Here is a 17,847-nt window from a genome sequence, read left to right as displayed (position 1 = left end):
ACTTGCTGGAACAAGTCCAGAGAAGGGCAACAAAGTTGGTGAGGAGTTTGGTACACAAGCCCTGTGAGGAGAGGCTGAGGGAGCTGGGGTTGCTTAGCCTGGAGAGGAGGAGACTCAGGGGTGATGTCATTGCTCTCTACAACTCCCTGAAGGGAGGTTGTAGACAGGCGGATGATGGTCTCTTCTCCCAGGCATCCAGTACTAGAACATGAGATGGATACTTGCTCACCCTCTTTCTGAAGCTATATACACAAACATTAACTTATTTACTCTATCAGCTGGCAATTCATTAATCTGAATGATTTTTGATCAGGTGATCTGGTGATGAAATCTTCTATGGTTCCCAATTTGGTTTTGGACAATGCTTTGCCAAGAAGAATCAGGAACTTTAAATTAAAGTGAACGATATTGGCAGTGAAGAAACACAATAAGGGTGGCACTAAGACAGGATTGTATATATCACTATTAAATTATTCAGCTTTTAGTAACAATTGTTTTAAATGTCAAATATATGTATTTGGACTCCTTATAGTCCTTTTTTAATACTCGAAGTGACATACTGTAATGAACTTTATGTTTCACATGGTGGCACATAGCAGAAATTAAAAGAAAGCCCTTACTTATTCTTTTTTCAGTTAGAAATCTGCCATCTGACCTACACATTGACAGTCTCAGACTGCTAGCAAACTTTGCTATGCAAAGCAGGTAACTGGTACTATCAGTGACCAGCTACACACTTCCAGTGACCACTGCCCACAACAAAGCTTCTGCTGTACAGCGGACTTTGGGTTGGAAGTAACTCAAGGTAGTCGACAGGGAACAAAGTCTACATTTAGTATCATAACTCAGTGGTACTAAAGCTCAGTAATCCACAGCAAGGCTGCTGAGGAGAGACTGAGGGAGCTGGGGCTCTTTAGTTTACAGTAGAGGAGACTGAGAGGTGATCTCATCAATGTTTATAAATATGTAAAAGGTGAATCCCAAGAGGCTGAAGCCAGGCTCTGCATGGTGGTGCCCAGTGACAGCACAAGGGGCAATGGTGGAAGTTGAGGCATAGGAAGCTTCATGTAAATATGAGGAAAACTTTTTTCTCTGTGAGGGTGACAGAGCACTGGAACAGGCAGCCCAGGAGGGTTGTGAACTCCCTCTCTGGAGATAACTCAAAACTCGCCTGGATGCATTCCTGTGTAATCTGTTGTAGGTGATCCTGCTCTGGCAGGGGGGTTGGACTGGATGATCTTTCAAGGTCCCTTCCAGCCCCTGAAATTCCGTGATTAAACTGAAATAATCTGAACAGCAATGTCCCTGAATTTCAGAGAATGATAAAACATTGTTTTCTGTAAGTACTACGTGTTCTTACTGACAACATTTCTGCATGTCTGCAATCATACACATACAAGTATGCATCACGTGTGCACAAACACACACAGTTGTGATTCTATCTTTTATCTGCCTACCCTGGTTTTCAGTGATGATGACAAGAATCCAGATCTAATCAATTTTACACAATACTTTGAGTGGTTTTTATTCTTGCTACATTTCAAAGCTTAGAAAGACAAATAAAAACTGAGAATTCTCTGACCACCTGAAATAAATAGCATGAAATTTGGAAAAAATTGTATTTTCTCTAAAAAGGTAACCTTTGGCCTTGTTCAGTTGTGTGTTCTCAGCAGTAACTCAGTAGATAAAAGTACAGGAGCAAAGGAGAGATGTTCTCTGCTATGTTTCAACTAGAGCTCAGCAATAATACATGCATTCACAGGAAAACAAATAATCTCTCCCTTAATTATTGCTGCAGGTTGCTACATACAAGGATTGTTACAGTTTTATTCTTTCAGGGGTGTTGAAGGAAAGAATAGGAAAAGCTGAGGACATACCGTTCGAGCCAAACTCTGCTTCAAATTCCTCGCGTCGTGTAGTCGAAGCTGAACGCAGGTGGTTGCCTTGCGCAGACTTTCGTGGCTGCCCAAAGCATGATCACTGGAGTTTGACAAACAAAAATCCCACACACAAATGGTTATCTCTACTTGCTTCTTCCTCCTTTTTAACCTCTTTCCTTCCACTAAAAGCACCAGTGGACTAAATTCTAAGTGCAAAGTAGAGTGACTCTTACAAAGCCTGTACTTTGCATGGACTTCTCTGAAAACTGATGAAGTTGGGTTCTGGCATATTTTATGGTGAAATGATTTAAGAATAGTTACTTAGCTGTATTTTTTTGCCATCAAGTTCTGTAAGAGAAGCAAAAATGACACAAAGAATATGCTAAATAAACTGCACGTCTTCCCAAATTTTGAGATTATTCATGCATAATGGAATGGAATGGAATGGAATGGAATGGAATGGAATGGAATGGAATGGAATGGAATGGAATGGAATGGAATGGAATGGAATGGAATGATAGAGATCTTCAAGACCATGACATCCAACCTATCATCCAACACCATCTAATCAACGAAACCAAGCACTCTATCAATTCTCCTCCTAAACACCTCCAATGTTGATGACTCCACCACCTCCCCGGGCAGCACATTCCAATGGGCAATCACTCTCCCTGTGTACAATTTCTTCCTAACCTCCAGCCTAAACCTTCCCTGGTGCAGCTTGAGACTGTGTCCTCTTGTTCTGGTGCTGGTTGCCTGGGAGAAGAGACCAGCCCCCACCTGTCTACAACCTCCCTTCGGGTAGTTGTAGACAGCAATATGGTCTCCCCCGAGCCTCCTCTTCTCCAGACTAATCAACCCCAGCTCCCTCAGCCTCTCTTCATAGGGCTTGTGTTCCAAACCCGTCACCAACTTTGTTGCCCTTCTCTGGACACATCGCAGCAAGTCAACATCTTTCCTAAACTGAGGGGCCCAGAACTGGACACAGTACTCCAGGTGTGGCACAACCAGTGCAGTGTACAGGGGCAGAATGACCTCCCTGCTCCTGCTGGCCACACTGTTCTTGATACAGACCAGGATGCCATTGGCCCTCTTGGCCACCTGGGCACACTGCAGGCTCATGTTCAGCCTACCATTGACCAGTAAATTAGTGCAATCTATACACAGCATCTTTGTTATTAATGCACCACAGCAGAATGATTGATATTCAAGTTGAAAATCAGACATTAACCCTAAGTTTGAAAATCATATGCAATTATGTGGGTGGGCCTTAATTCTTCAAGAATCCAAAGTTCTTACCCTGTGCATCTCACAAAGAGATGGTAAAAGAAGTTGAGAGTCAGTCTTCATCCTTTTCAAATCATGCACTAGCTAACGCCAGAGCTCTGCTCACTCAGCTGGAATGATTCCTACAAACTACTCTGATGGTGAAGGATGCTCTAGAGCCTTGCTCTAGCACAGGGGAATTCTTTATTATAGGATCATAGGAATCATAGGATCAACCAGGTTGGAAAAGACCTCAGAGATCATCAAGTCCAACCTATCACCTAATACCTAACACCTCCTGACAACTACAAAGAAGATATTCAAGGTGAGGCTCAACAGGGCATTTTCAGAGCTGCTTCTAGTCCACTTACCACTCTTGACAACTTCTTCTAAGCTACAATAAAGCCTTAAATTATCACTCTTAAAAATATTTGGAATAAAAAGAATTTCACTTTTAGTTTTAATACTGTTAAAAAAAAATATTTCAGAGTAGAGGCAAACATCTTTTTAACACCAAAAAGAATATCCTTTTGGATTAAGGGGTAGGAAACATGACACTGACATTTTGCAAAAGAAGATTCATCACCAAAACAAGTTAATATGCATCATGGGTTACAACTCTCCTGCATGTTCAATTAGATTCATGTTGCTTTTTTCAAGCCTCCAACCACACAAGTGCCAAAAGGGATATTCCATATTTATATAGGCTCACAGCACAGTAAGTTGTTTCAGAACTCCCTGGACCATGAAGGCAAGATTATTCTTTCGTGGTTTGTCAAGTGCCATGGAAAACTCAGAATTCACAGAATGAACTGTGTTTGTTTCTACCTAAAAGGGCTTTGGGTGAAATGCCTGAATAAAACTGGCAGGGCTGAGCTTTAAAAAACACTCACCTTCTGAATAAATAATGGGAAGCGTGACTTAGGAGAGAGACACACATCTCACATGGCAGCAGAGGTCCCCAGTACAAAAACTGGTTACACTTTGCTGTGCCTAATTGTCACTTGATTCAATTATTGGAAATTAATATATCTTATAAATATCTTGCATCTACACTATGCCATAGTTGAATAAAATATATGCTCTTACTACAGGTCAGAAAAGGTGCAAGTGCAGATACAGAAATTACTCATTTTTTTAGAAACCCCATGTACATTAAATAATAATAATTATAAACAACCAGGTTGGAAGAGACCTTCAAGATCATTGTGTCCAACCCATCAGCCAATCCAAGCCACCTAAACAACTAAACCATGGCACCAAGCACCCCATCAAGTCTCTTCCTGAACACCTCCTATCATGGTGACTTCACCACCTCCTCAGGCAGCCCATTCCAATGCCACAGAGGATAAAACTAAAGCAAGGTCCTCTCATAGCCTTTCCATACCTTTGCAAAATTCCTTGATTTATAAGCATAAAATACAGATGCAAGAGTGTAAGAAGTTAGAACCCATACAGTATAATAACTGTACCAGTGGAAAGCCTCAACTCTTCTCGAATCTTTTTGCAAGCAAAAGCTCTGAGTGACCAAATTCCAGCTCCTGGGACTGTACCAATGCATACATTCTCTTCTGTTGCTCTTCAGCTCATATCTAGGTTGTGTCTACCTGTGGCTTTCTTGAAACTTCTTCATCTCATTATTTCACCTAATCATGTCTTCCTTGTGACTCTAATGATGAACTCGTCTGTGATCCTAGCATGCTTTAGAGCCACCTCACATGTTGTGGTTACCTTTTACCCCATCTGCTCTTTCCATCTGCCTTACCTCTACCTTAGGGCAGATGTAGTTACAAGAAAACTACAAAGAAACATGGCTGTAAGTCTGGAGCCACTTTTCCCTGATTCCTCCAGTGTACAGTTTGTTAGCACAATGCTAACATTACACCAAGTCAGTGACAGAACCTGGTACAGCTATACCAAGACAGAGGAACATTATGTTAGTGTAAATTGGTATAGATATATTTTTATGTACCACAGATGCATTAAAAAAATTATCTTTTCTAAGTACAGTTATTCCAAGTCATCATAAATCCAGGTAAACTGAATTTTGTGGTTGCAACTCCATTTACACTAGCGGTTTGTGTGGCTCTGCTGTGTCAAGCAGATAATATATATCATCAAGTCCTCTATTGACATAACAACACTACCTGAAACATTGCAGTCACAAGTACTGCCTATATAGTTGACTAAATAAGTGGCTTTTATTTGCACAAATACAAAGAGAAACATTTTGACAGGTAGTGTGACACAAGAGAGTAGACAAAATGGATTAATGCCTCAATAAAATAATGTGGAAATCCGGTCTAGATGGAAAGTGAACTACAAGAAACAGAGGTGCAGCTTTGCCATAGATTGACAGGTTACCTTTCAGCCATACCCCAGGCAGTAACACAAAATCCAGATCTGGTACTATTAAGACAAAATAGAATCATAGACTCAACAAGGTTGGAAAAGACCTCAAAGATCATCAAGTTCAACCTGTCACCCAGAACCTCATGACTACTAGACCATGGCACCAAGTGCCACGTCCAATCCCCTCTTGAACACCTCCAGGGATGGTGACTACACCACCTCCCTGGGCAGCACATTCCAATGGCTAACAACTCTCTCAGTGAAGAACTTTCTCCTCACCTCAAGCCTAAACTTCCCCTGGTGCAGCTTGAGACTGTGTCCTCTTGTTCTGGTGCTGGTTGCCCAGCAGAAGATACCAACCCTCTCCTGGCTATAACCTCCCTTCAGGTAGTTGTAGACAGCAATAAGGTCCACTAAGGTCCACTTAAGGTCCAAATAGACCACTTTGGAGGATAGCATGATTACTAGTAACTGGTTAATTGGTCTGAGCTCTGTAATGAAACAAATACAAGGGCTATAACATTAATTCAACGCTTTTCCTCCTGCTTTTTTGCTGGACTTACTACATGGAGAACGCAGCTTTGACAAGAATGCCATCACAAAAAAGCACAACTAAATGGAGTCTTTAAGAGACATAGTGATGGACTGTTCAAGGTAAAGGGACTTGCCTATCAGAAGCAGAAATGGAAAGTCACTCTGTCTCTTAAGAGTCCCTCGCCACTAGATGATTATGCTTCCCCACACCAAGGTTTTCTGATGTGCTGTAAGCTCCAAATCCTAATACAGTTCAGACTGCTTTTTTTTCTTTGGAAAAAAAAAAAAAGCCCAGCTGAGCAGCATTTCTGAATGAAAAACTTAATCTGCAGTGACAAGAGAAAATGAAGTTTATTTCTACAAAGAACATACTCATCCGAAAGGTGCTTGCTTCTTATGATCCCAATCTGCATGAATATAATTCAGCCTAGTGTATAATTAATAGCTTAAACTTCACTTTGAGTGAAAACTAATTCTTACTTAGGCCTCAATTCTCAGAGAATAGAATTACTAAGGCAAAAAAGAATAACAAGTCATCAATAAGGTCACAGGCAAGTATGTGAGCAGAAATGAGAAGCATTTGGACTTTTCTATTCCATACCCCTGCTCATTATGTATGGCTACACTGCAAAGCAGCAAGGTAATTGTGTAAATTACACTACAGGAGAATGTGGATGAAATTAAAAATACATTTAAGGGATTCTTTGAAAAGAGAGTCCCTCAGGAAAAAAAAAGTAAATAAAAGTCATGCTTACAAATAAAGCTTGGAAATATTCTTGGACTACATTCCTTAGCTGGGTTTGCATCACTGCAGCCTCCTGCCAGCAGACAAGGCAGTCATCCTTTTATTTGTTTATTTTATTTTATTGTTAAGAGTGTCCCAGATTCTTATATTCACTCATGCACCTTGTTTTAGTGGGCATTTTAGGATGTCCTAAATTTGCTGCCCATAGTTCTAAAGGCAAAAAAGACTAAATGAAGGAGTGCTTCAATGCTGTTACGTGAAAAGAGACGATTTTGCCTTGCTGCTGGAATTGAGAGCTAGGAGTTATTTGACACAAGCTGCTTAACCCTGATTTAATGTATTTTTGTATAACACATTCCATGAAAAGCATCCGTTCCAAATCTAAGGGAAGAGAGGAAACTGTGACAGCAATATTTGAAGGTAGGTGTAAAAGGTTTGGATGATGAGATGAAAGCAAAGAAATTCTAGTAACTACACAAGGGCCTCCAAGAAATAAGAAATTATCATAAATAGGATAGGGTAAAGGAGCATCCCTTACACACCTTAGACCCACAACTGGGAAACCCAAGAAATAAGAGATTGTCATAAATAGGATAGGGTAAGGGAGCACCCCTTACACACCTTACATCCACAACTGGGAAACCCAAGAAATAAGAGATTGTCATAAATAGGATAGGGTAAAGGAGCACCCCTTACACACCTTACATCCACAACTGGGAAACCCAAGAAATAAGAGATTGTCATAAATAGGATAGGGTAAAGGAGCATCCCTTACACACCATAGACCCACAACTGGGAAACCCAAGAAATAAGAGATTGTCATAAATAGGATAGGGTAAAGGAGCACCCCTTACACACCTTACATCCACAACTGGGAAACCCAAGAAATAAGAGATTATCATAAATAGGATAGGGTAAAGGAGCACCCCTTACACACCTTACATCCACAACTGGGAAACCCAGAGAAGGAGAGTCTATGGATATGTATCAAAATCAGAAACAATTGTGAACAGTGGTAAAAGTCGATGACAACACATGCAAGGCTTTACTCCTCTCTTTCAAGGAGTTTCTGTCTTTCAGACAGAGTTCTGCCTCCAGATGCACTTACCCTGAACATCTTAAAAAACAGCAGCAGCAAATCACCTGGGGAAGCCACTGGGGAGAGGCTGAGGGAGCTAGGGTTGGAGAAGAGGAGGTTCAGGGGAGACCTTATTGCTGTCTACAACTACCTGAAGGGAGGTTGTAGAAAGGCAGGGGCTGGTCTCTTCTCCCAGGCAACCAGCACCAGAACAAGAGGACACAGTCTCAAGCTGTGCCAGGGGAGGTTTAGACTGGATGTTAGGAAGAAATTCTTCACAGAAAGAGTGATTGCCCATTGGAATGTGCTGCCCAGGGAGGTGGTGGAGTCACCATCATTGCAGGTGTTTAGGAAGATGGGGTGCTTGGTGCCATGGTTTAGTTGATTAGATGGTGGTGGATGATGGGCTGGATGCAATGATCTTGAAGGTCTCTTCCGGTCTGGTCTGGTCCTATCCTATCCTATCCTATCCTATCCTATCCTATCCTATCCTATCCTATCCTATCCTATCCTATCCTATCCTATCCTATCCTATCCTATCCTATCCTATCCTATCCTATCCTATCCTATCCTATCCACATACACCTTAAAATGACAGAAGAGGCATGGACAAGGTGACAATGAATCTTGATAGCTTCTACAGGCATGTAAGAAAATCTTGAGGGGAAAGGAAGCACAAGGAAACATTCAGGATCAGGCACAAGCAGGATTTCTGATCAGTAAACAAAATCTAAAGATCAGGAATAAAATGAGATTTTTAATTAGATTTTCACAGGTGGCTCTATTACTTACAGACTGACCTGCAGTCTATATGCAGCCTGTGGATTGGGGTGGGGGTGGGGGGATGTTTGGGTTTTTTAAATTGGGATATTTGAAATCTGATATCCTACTTGTGTGTCAGATTGGATGTGACCTCAAGGATAGATCCATAGGAACTGACTAATGGATGATGGAATCTTGTGGTGTTGAGTATAATGGTCATTAGCACAGGAGTGGTTTTTTCCCTGAACTCACTCAAAGCTAAATAGATTCAAGAAATCATCAAGTCTTTCAGGTGCTTCTGCAGGCAGAAACGTGGAGTGCTCATTAATACAGTCCAGTATAACAGTAAATTAAAGCAATTGACAGATCTCCACAAAGTTGTCTGGTTCACTAAACCCCTCTGGTGTGGGAACAATTCATCACATCACCGTTTTGGCTTCACTTCAGGTTTTATTCTGGATTACAATAAAACAGAAGCAGCAGAGTATTTATTGCCTTTGCTGTCTTCCTACTTGGGGAACTTCTACTCTAATTTATTCCTGGACAACTTCCAAACACTCTTCTGGAGAAGAGCTCTGCACAAGTACATCAGATCACTGTTAGCAACATTTCAGAGAAAAAAAGAAATTGCACTAAAAGGTAGCACAAGGATGCAAAAAAATTAACCCCAAGGCAACTCAACAGGCTGTGTTACACTACCCACAGAATCATTATGGTCTGGAGTTTCAAATTTCAGATACAGGACTCTGAGGAGGAGGCAGCAGAAGAAGAAAGAGTTGAAAACACTGTAGTAAAGAATTACAAGCTGCTAAAGGCCACAAGTGCAGCTCAGTACTTTCTGTGTGACACCAAAGGAGCAAAGCAAAAAGAGCTGAGAACATTATTGACTATGTTTCACTGCTAATGAGACGTGCAGAGATTCTGCAAGTGCAGGAATTTAAACAGTCCACTATTGATGTGTTCTTCCCAACAGTGAAAATAAACTGTTTAGAACATATTGTACACTCTACTGAAACACATTGAGCTCACCCTCAACACAATGACTCATTATTTCCATTTTCTTTAGCAATTAGTTTGAAGCGAGAAGAGAGTCTGAAAATAAATGGGGGGAAAAAAAAGCAAGCCCTCGTCTTAATAGATCTACGTATGACCTGATTGTCTGTTCAACAGCTCTAGCATTGTAATGCTTCACACAGCTCTCTGCTGCACCAGCTCCAGCTTTACAAAGCTCTGAACAAGTGAAGACTGGGCTTAGAAATGTTGAATGTTGAACCCCGCCTGGAGTACTGCGTCCAGTTCTGGAGCCCCTAGTACAAGAGGGATATGGAGGTGCTGGAAGGTGTCCAGAGAAGGGCCACGAGGATGATCAGAGGGCTGGAGCACCTCTCCTGTGGGGACAGACTGAAGGAGTTGGGGCTGTTCAGTCTGGAGAAGAGAAGGCTCCGAGGTGACCTAATTGTGGCCTTCCAATATTTGAAGGGGGCTACAAGAAGGCTGGGGAGGGACTTCTCAGGATCTCAGGTAGTGATAGGACTAGGGGGAATGGAATGAAGCTGGAGGTGGGGAGATTGAAGCTGGAGGTGAGGAAGAAGTTCTTCACCATGAGAGTGGTGAAGCGCTGGAATGGGTTGCCCAGGGGAGTGGTTGAGGTCCTATCCCTGGAGGTGTTTAAGCCCAGGCTGGATGAGGCTCTGGCCAGCCTGATCTAGCATGGGGTATCCCTGCCCATTGTAGGGGGGTTGGAACTAGATGTTCCTTGTGGTCCCTTCCAACCCTGACTGATACTATGATACTATGAATTCTCTGTGTTCAGTTGCAAAGCAGAATTCACCATAAACATCTGAACAGTTTGCCTGTGTACCTAAGTGTGGAAGTGGCCAAGCTGGATATAGAATGAAGCTAATTTACACTGTATGACACACACTCTTATAACTACATTGCTTTCATTAATCAATCTGACTGGCTCTGGGCTAGTTCAGGCAATCTTTAACTATAACTGTGTGATGGGTTAAAATTACTCAGTCCAGACGATTCTTAGAGTGTATGAAGGGCAGCTTCTTTACGCAGCTGTTATGTGAGCCTACCAGGGATCAGGGTCTTCTTGACCTACTGTTCTCAAATACAGAAGGGCTCATGGGAGACGTGATGGTAGGAGGCTGTCTAGGGTGCCACAGCCATGAGATAGTGGAGTTTTCAATATGCAGGGAAATAAGGAGGAGCAATAACAGAACCCTCACTTGGGCCTTCCGGTGGGCAGACTTCAGCTTATTTAAGCAACTAATTCAGAGAGTACCCTGGGTAGCAGCCCTTAAGAACAAAGGGGTCCAGGATCCCTACATCAAACAGGAGCTCTTGAAGGCACAGGAACAGGCTGTGCCCGTGTGCTGAAAGAGATGAGCTGCTGGGGAAGGTGAATGGCCTGGATGGCAAGCAGCTCTTGAAGGAATTAAGGGGAAAAAAGAGGGAATATCACCTTTGGAAAGTGGGGGAGGCAACTCGTGATACATTTAAGGATGTTGTTAGATCATGTAGGAGAAAAATTAGAGAAGTAAAAGCCCAGTTAGAATTTAAACTGGCCACTGCTGTGAAAAACAATTAAAAGCATTTTTATAAATATATTAATGCTAAAAAGAAGGGCAAGAAGAACCTCCACTCCTTATTGGACCTGGAGGGGAACATTGTAACTAAAGATGGCAAAAAGGATGAGGTACTAAACGCCTTCTTTGCCTCCATTTTCAACAGTAAGGTAGAAGGACTCCAAGATAACTGGCTTCCTGAACCTCAGTGCCACGCAAGATTATGGAACAGATAATCCTGGGGGCAATCACAGCACACCTGCAGGATGGCCAAGGGATCTGGCCCAGACAGCATGCATTTAGGAAGGGCAGGTCCTGACCAACCTGATCTCCTTCTATGATCAAGTGACTGCCTGGTGGATGTGGGGCAGACTGTGGAAATAGTCTGCCTGCCCTTCAGCAAGGACTTTGACACCATCCCCCACAGCAAACTCCTGGCCAAACTGTCATCTCATGGCTTGGACAGAAGCACTCTGAGCTGGGTTAGGGCTGGAGGGCTGAGCCCAGAGAGTGGTGGTGAATGGTGCCACATCCAGTTGGCAGCCAGGCAATAGTGGTGTCCCCCAGGGATCAGTGCTGGGCCCCATCCTGTTCAATACCTTTATTGATGATCTGGACATGGGTATTGAGTCCATCATCAGTAAATTTGCAGATGACACCAAACTGGGGGCAGGTGTTGATCTGTTACAGGGTAGGAGGGCTCTGAAGAGGGATCTTGTCAGGCTGAACAGCTGGGCAGAGTCCAACATGATGTCATTTAACAAGTCCAAGTGCTGCATTTTGACCACAACAACCCCACGCAATGCTGCAGGCTGGGGTCAGAGTGGCTGAAGAGCAGGCAGGCAGAAAGGGACCTGGGGGTACTGGTTGACAGTAGGCTGAACATGAGCCAGCAGTGTGCCCAGGTGGCCAGGAAGGCCAATGGCATCCTGGCCTGCATCAGGAATAGGGTGGCCAGCAGGAGTGGGGAAGTAATTCTGCCCTGTACTCAGCACTGGTTAGGCCACACCTTGAGTACTGTGTCCAGTTCTGGGCTCCTTAATTTAAGAAGGACATTGAGATGCTGGAATGTGTCCAGAGAAGAGCAATGAGGCTGGGGAGAGGTCTCAAGCACAGCCCTATGAGGAGAGGCTGAGGGAGCTGGGGTTATTTAGCCTGGGGAAGAGGAGGCTCAGGGGAGACCTTCTTGCTGTCTACAACTACCTGAAGGGAGGCTGTAGCCAGGTGGGGGTTGGTCTCTTCTCCCAAGCAACCAGCACCAGAACAAGAGGACACAGTCTCAAGCTGTGCCAGGGGAAGTTTAGGCTGGAGGTGAGGAGAAAGTTCTTCAGAGAAAGAGTAACTGGCCATTGGAATGTGCTGCCCAGGGAGGTGGTGGAGTCACCATCCCTGGAGGTGTTCAAGAGGGGATTGGATGTGGCAGTTGAAGCCATGGTTTAGTTGTCATGAGGTGTTAGGTATTAAGTAATAGGTTGGACTGGATGGTCTCTGAGGTCCTTTCCGACCTTATTGATTCTATGCTTGTAAACTCCCCAACTATTTGAGAGAATTAACCCCCAAAATAAAATTTGCCAGACCAGCTCAGATGAAAGCAAATGAAGCTCTATTTACAAGTAAAACTGCCATCTAGAAATATGAAATACAATTAATATGTACAAAGTATACAATATTTACATGCATTTACAATTTATAAACAACACAAGACCACCCCCTGGACAAAACCAGGGGGGTTCCAACAGCTTCCCCCTCACAACTCCCTTTCCCCTCCCCCATACAAGGGAAAAGAGAGAGAGAAGAGAGGAGAGTAGCTTGTTAGTACTTAGCCACAGCAAAGAAACACAGACAAGGTCATCAATAGCCAAGCAAAAGCACCAGTTAGTATCAGCTAGAGCAAAGAAGCTGAAAATAGAGCACGACTTAGTTGATACAGCTAACTTTATGTCAGTTATCAGACCAATGGGATTACTTAGACCTTATTATTTTACTTTGGCATCCAATGGTAATTTATTTACATTCTACCACTTTTCTGCCCATTCTGTGAAAACTTTCCTAGGCATCAGCCTAAAACTACCACAAACTGCTTCTAAAATTTCCTGTTCAATTACAGACATACACTGTTTTATCTAACACTTTTCACATCTCTAGCAGATGAGCTGTGATTCCTGCCGTGATACTTAACATGTCACCACAAAGAGCTGCCAGCGTCTCCCATCCTGCTGAAAGTCACTGTCCCTACAGCACAGCTAACAATAAGAGCCTGCACTTTAGCTGTTTCGACACAAAATCTGCTCACTTTTGCTGACAGCTAAATTTAAACTGCCAGAGGGCAAGAAACAACTATCTGAATCCAGCAGTGCTTTTAAGCACCACAAGTGTTTACTTGAATGAATGTGAATCAAAGCATTTACTTCCTTACTTGTAGGCTATATACATTCAGGGAGACCTGTTTCTATTTTTAATGTGTTCTTCTTTAACTTGCAATCATCCTCAAAGTGCTGACTTAATTTGCTTACTCCTGTTGCAACTGGGTATGGAAGGGGAAAAAAAAAAAATCACCTGCTCTGCACAGCTGCATAATAGTAATGTTTCTCCTCTCTTAGGTGATTTCCCCTTATGAGAATAGGCATACTCCCCCCATGCTTGTAACACATCTGTAAGTAGCTGCATCCATGTGTTACAGATGAGAAAGACCAGAAGGGCAATAGAGGGACATAAATTACTCAAGGCACCAGAAAGCTTATATGAAGGAGCCAGGATATGAATCCTTGCAGTACAGCACACCATCATCTCTGCAGAACGTAAGTATTGTGTGTTCTGGGAGTTTCAGAGACTATACATTAAGTGTGTGGAACATAATAGTCTAACTCTCCCCACGGTACTGTTTACATGGCAGGTAAGCAGAGTGAATTAAATGCTCAGGTTATATCATGCAATACATAATACTGTCTTTTAGTGAGATACTTACTTTTGCAAGAATTCATCAGACCCACAAACACTTAGAAGGCACTCCCCCTGGACTGGGTATTGATTTGTGCAATGGAGGACCTCTGCAATTAGGTCATGAGTGGTAGAGCCAGCTGTAAATAAAGATAGCGAGAAAAATTAATAGTAGGTTGCTGGAGAATTCCAGGCTAGATACTTGAGTAAAGAAAATAATTGATTTGTAATGTCTAACTACTGCTGCAGACTAGCTCCATCAAGAGGAGTTACATCAAGCCACACCTGTTTGGGTGTTTTTATAATTTGCTTCAGGATCTATGTCCCTTTAGAGGAAAGCAGTTCTGTGGAGAAGGACCTAGGAGTGCTGGTGGACAACAAGTTCACCCTGAGCCAGCATCGTATCCTCATGGTCATAAAGGCCAATGTTATTTTGGGGTGCATTAAGTGTGTGGCCAACAGGTTGAGGGAGGTTCACCTCCTCCTCTACTCTGCTCTGGTGAGGCCACACCTGGCGTTCTGAGTCCAGTTCTGGGCTCTCCAGTTAAAGAGGGACAGGGAGAGAGTCCAACAGAGGGTCACAAGGATGATTAGAGGACTGGAGCATCTCTCTTACTAGAAGAGGCTGAGAAACCTGGGGCTCGTCAGCCTGGAAAAAGAATGAGAAGGGATCTTATAAACACATGTGACTATCTGAAGGGTGGAGATCATGAGGATGGGGATGGGCTCTTTTCATTTGTGACCAGTGATAGAAGAAGTTCCACTTGAACTAAAGGAGAAACTTCTGTAATTTGAGTGTGATGGAGCACTGGAATGGGCTGCCCAGGGAACTTGTGGAGTCTCCTTCTCTGGAGGCTTTCCAAGGCTGCCTGGATGCATTCCTGTGCAACCTGATCTAGGCATATCTGCATTAGCAGGGGGGGTTGGACTAGGATGATTTCCAGAGGAGCCTTCCAATCCATAGCATTCTATGATGTTGTGATTCTGTAAAATTAGCAATTAATTTTCCTGACAAATATTTGGTACATTTCCCATGCTTGGATGTGGCCTGATGTGAGAGAAGACTCTGTTGCCACTCATGACTCAAGAAGGCTCCAAAATTTTAATTGCCTTTTTTTCTTCCCCACTGTGCACATCCTTTTAGCCATAAACATAAAACATAAACAGTGCTCCTATTTTATATATATATACGTAACATGTTATACTAAGATCATTTAACAGTATATGCAATCACATAATAGTATAAAAATATTATATGTGTTATTTAATATGTGTAAATCAAGATGTTCTAAGTTAGTTCACGCAATCTGCTGTTCAGAAACATTCTAGCACTTTGGGAATTCTCTCCTGTGCCACCTCAGCTTTTTAAGCCATTTTCCAACCCCGCCTTATGCACTGCCTCTCTGACTATTTTAGAAGAGCTGATAGAAAATTGACAAGAACAGCTGCATAACTGGGCAAACTGCAAATGTGTGTCTGCATGCAGACCACACTGCGCTAGCACTGATGCTGCAAGCCTGAGATATCTCCCTATAGCAGGAAAAAAGATACCTGACTCTTCAGTAATGTACCAATATGAATCTTCATGTAATGCAAGATGATTTTACAATGCAAAATAAAGTCTGGAATTCCTCCACAATTCTCAGGCAATCTTACTGTCTGTAGCTGATAACAGAAAAGCCAAACTAGATCCTTCTTTCAGTTTTTCATTCACAGTCTCTTTTTAATTCTTCAGACTTTGCTGATGCAAGAGCTCTTAGTAAAAGCTTTAAGTGAATGTTTTGATATAAATATGGAAATCTGCAGTTGAATATAAATTCCCAGAAACAAAACATGTAATCCAGACTTGTATGGTGACTCATTTATGCTAGTCCAGGTTCAGGCAACTGGGTCAAACTGAGTCTAACCAACCAGTTGCTTTTGATTTAATGGTGGTCGAAACCACTCAGTCTTCCACAGCAGCCAACTAGAATAAAACCTTTATTAGAATAAACCAAACCAGGTTGGAAGAGACCTTCAAGATCATCGTGTCCAACCCATCAACCAATCCAACCCACCCAAACAGCTAACCCATGGCACCAAGCACCCCATCAAGTCTCCTTCTGAACACCCTCAATGACGGCGACTCCACCACCTCCCCGGGCAACCCATTCCATAGCGCAATCACTCTTTCTGTATAGAACTTCTTCCTAAAACTGACACTGGCAAATCTGGTTCAGAGTTGTTATGCTATTATTTTAGAACAAACAAGGAATGAAAAATGTCTAAGCAAATGTGATACTGAAAAAAACCCCAACCCTTCAGAGAACAGCTAGGGGACAGGGATGTGATAAAACAAAACCCAAAGCTGAAATAAAAGAGAGTTGGTTACCATGGGTAGTATGTGTATTGCTTTGGTTTCCCCCAAAATCTATCAATGGAATCAAAAGGTCTGTCTGAGAAGTTTAATTATCCTTACAAAGCCATTTTATTTCTGCTGAAAAAGCCACTTCAATTAAACTACTTCTACAGATTTTGCTAGTTTTAAACATTGACCCCTTTGACAGCTCACTGTTTTAAGCTACTCCTCATAGCTGGTTCGCCATGAAAAATGCAGGGCCTGTTCACTAAATTTATACACACCAGAAAACAAGAATGACATAATCTGGAATTAAAATTGTAACATGCACTTTTTTTTTTTTCAGGTCACTTATTGTTAAAAAAATTCTGAAATGTGCTATCATGGCTTTGCAATCCCTAGACCCAGTTTCCACTCTGCCAAATGTTTCTGCATGACTGCACAATTTCTTATATTAGATGAAGCAAAAAAGTGCATTCCCTACCCCCCCATTTTAACCATATCTTATTGTTTATTTAATCTGTAAAAGAGTTTAGGACAGGGACTGTTTTTTATATTGCATCTGGGTTGAGGCAATCCCAGGCACAAATATAGGCTGGGCAGTGACTGGCTGGAAAACAGCCCTGAGGAGAGAGACTTGGGGGTGCTGGTGGAGGAGAAGCTCAACATGAGCTCTCAATGTGCACTTGCAGCCTGGAAAGCCAATCAGATCCTGGGTTGCATCACGAGAAGTGTGGCCAGCAGGTCAAGGGAGGTGATTCTCCCCCCCTGCTCAGCTCTGGTGAGACCCCACCTGGAGTACTGAATCCAGTTCTGGAGTCCCTATTACAAGAGGGATATGGAGGTGCTGGAGTGTGACCAGAGAAGGGCCATGAGGATGATCAGAAGGCTGGAGCACCTCTCCTATGGGGACAGACTGAAGGAGTTGGGGCTGTTCAGTCTGGAGAAGAGAAGGCTCCGAGGTGACCTAATTGTGGTCTTCCAGTATTTGAAGGGGGCTACAAGAAGGCTGGAGAAGGACTTCTCAGGATCTCAGGTAGTGATAGGACTAGGGGGAATGGAATGAAGCTGGAGGTGGGGAGATTCAGGCTGGATGTGAGGAGGAAGTTCTTCACCATGAGAGTGGTGAAGCCCTGGAATGTGTTGTCCAGGGAGGTGGTTGGGGCGCTGCTCCTGGAGGTGTTTAAGAGCAGGCTGGATGAGGCTCTGTCCAGCCTGATCTAGTGTGGGTTGTCCCTGCCCATGGCAGGGGGGGTTGGCACTAGATGATCCTTGTGGTCCCTTCCAACTCTGACTGATACTATGATACTATGATATTTTTTTAAGTTTTATCTGTGCCTTCTAAAGTATTTTTGTAAATAAAATAGAACAGAACAGAA

The 17,847-nt window shown here is 42.9% G+C and overlaps 1 protein-coding gene across 3 annotated transcripts in view; it reads right to left on the bottom strand.

The window, feature by feature from the left end:
* Positions 1-17,847, bottom strand: part of PIK3C2G (phosphatidylinositol-4-phosphate 3-kinase catalytic subunit type 2 gamma) — a 240,616-nt gene that overhangs the window by 206,699 nt on the left and 16,070 nt on the right. For all 3 annotated transcript variants that reach the window (XM_068141892.1, XM_068141893.1, XM_068141894.1), the window contains exons 5-6: positions 14,159-14,270; positions 1,878-1,980 (exon numbers count right to left, since the gene is read on the bottom strand). In XM_068141892.1, coding sequence (XP_067997993.1) covers positions 1,878-1,980; positions 14,159-14,270 — 215 coding nt within the window. The remainder of the gene's footprint in view (positions 1-1,877; positions 1,981-14,158; positions 14,271-17,847) is intronic.

This window comes from Melanerpes formicivorus, unplaced genomic scaffold, assembly GCF_026170545.1.
Source record: "Melanerpes formicivorus ecotype bairdi unplaced genomic scaffold, bMelFor1.0.p_v2 SCAF_8, whole genome shotgun sequence".
Classification (NCBI taxonomy): Eukaryota; Metazoa; Chordata; class Aves; order Piciformes; family Picidae; genus Melanerpes; species Melanerpes formicivorus.
The sequence above is the reverse complement of the archived record's forward strand: the minus strand, read 5'-3'. Positions and strand labels throughout refer to the sequence as shown.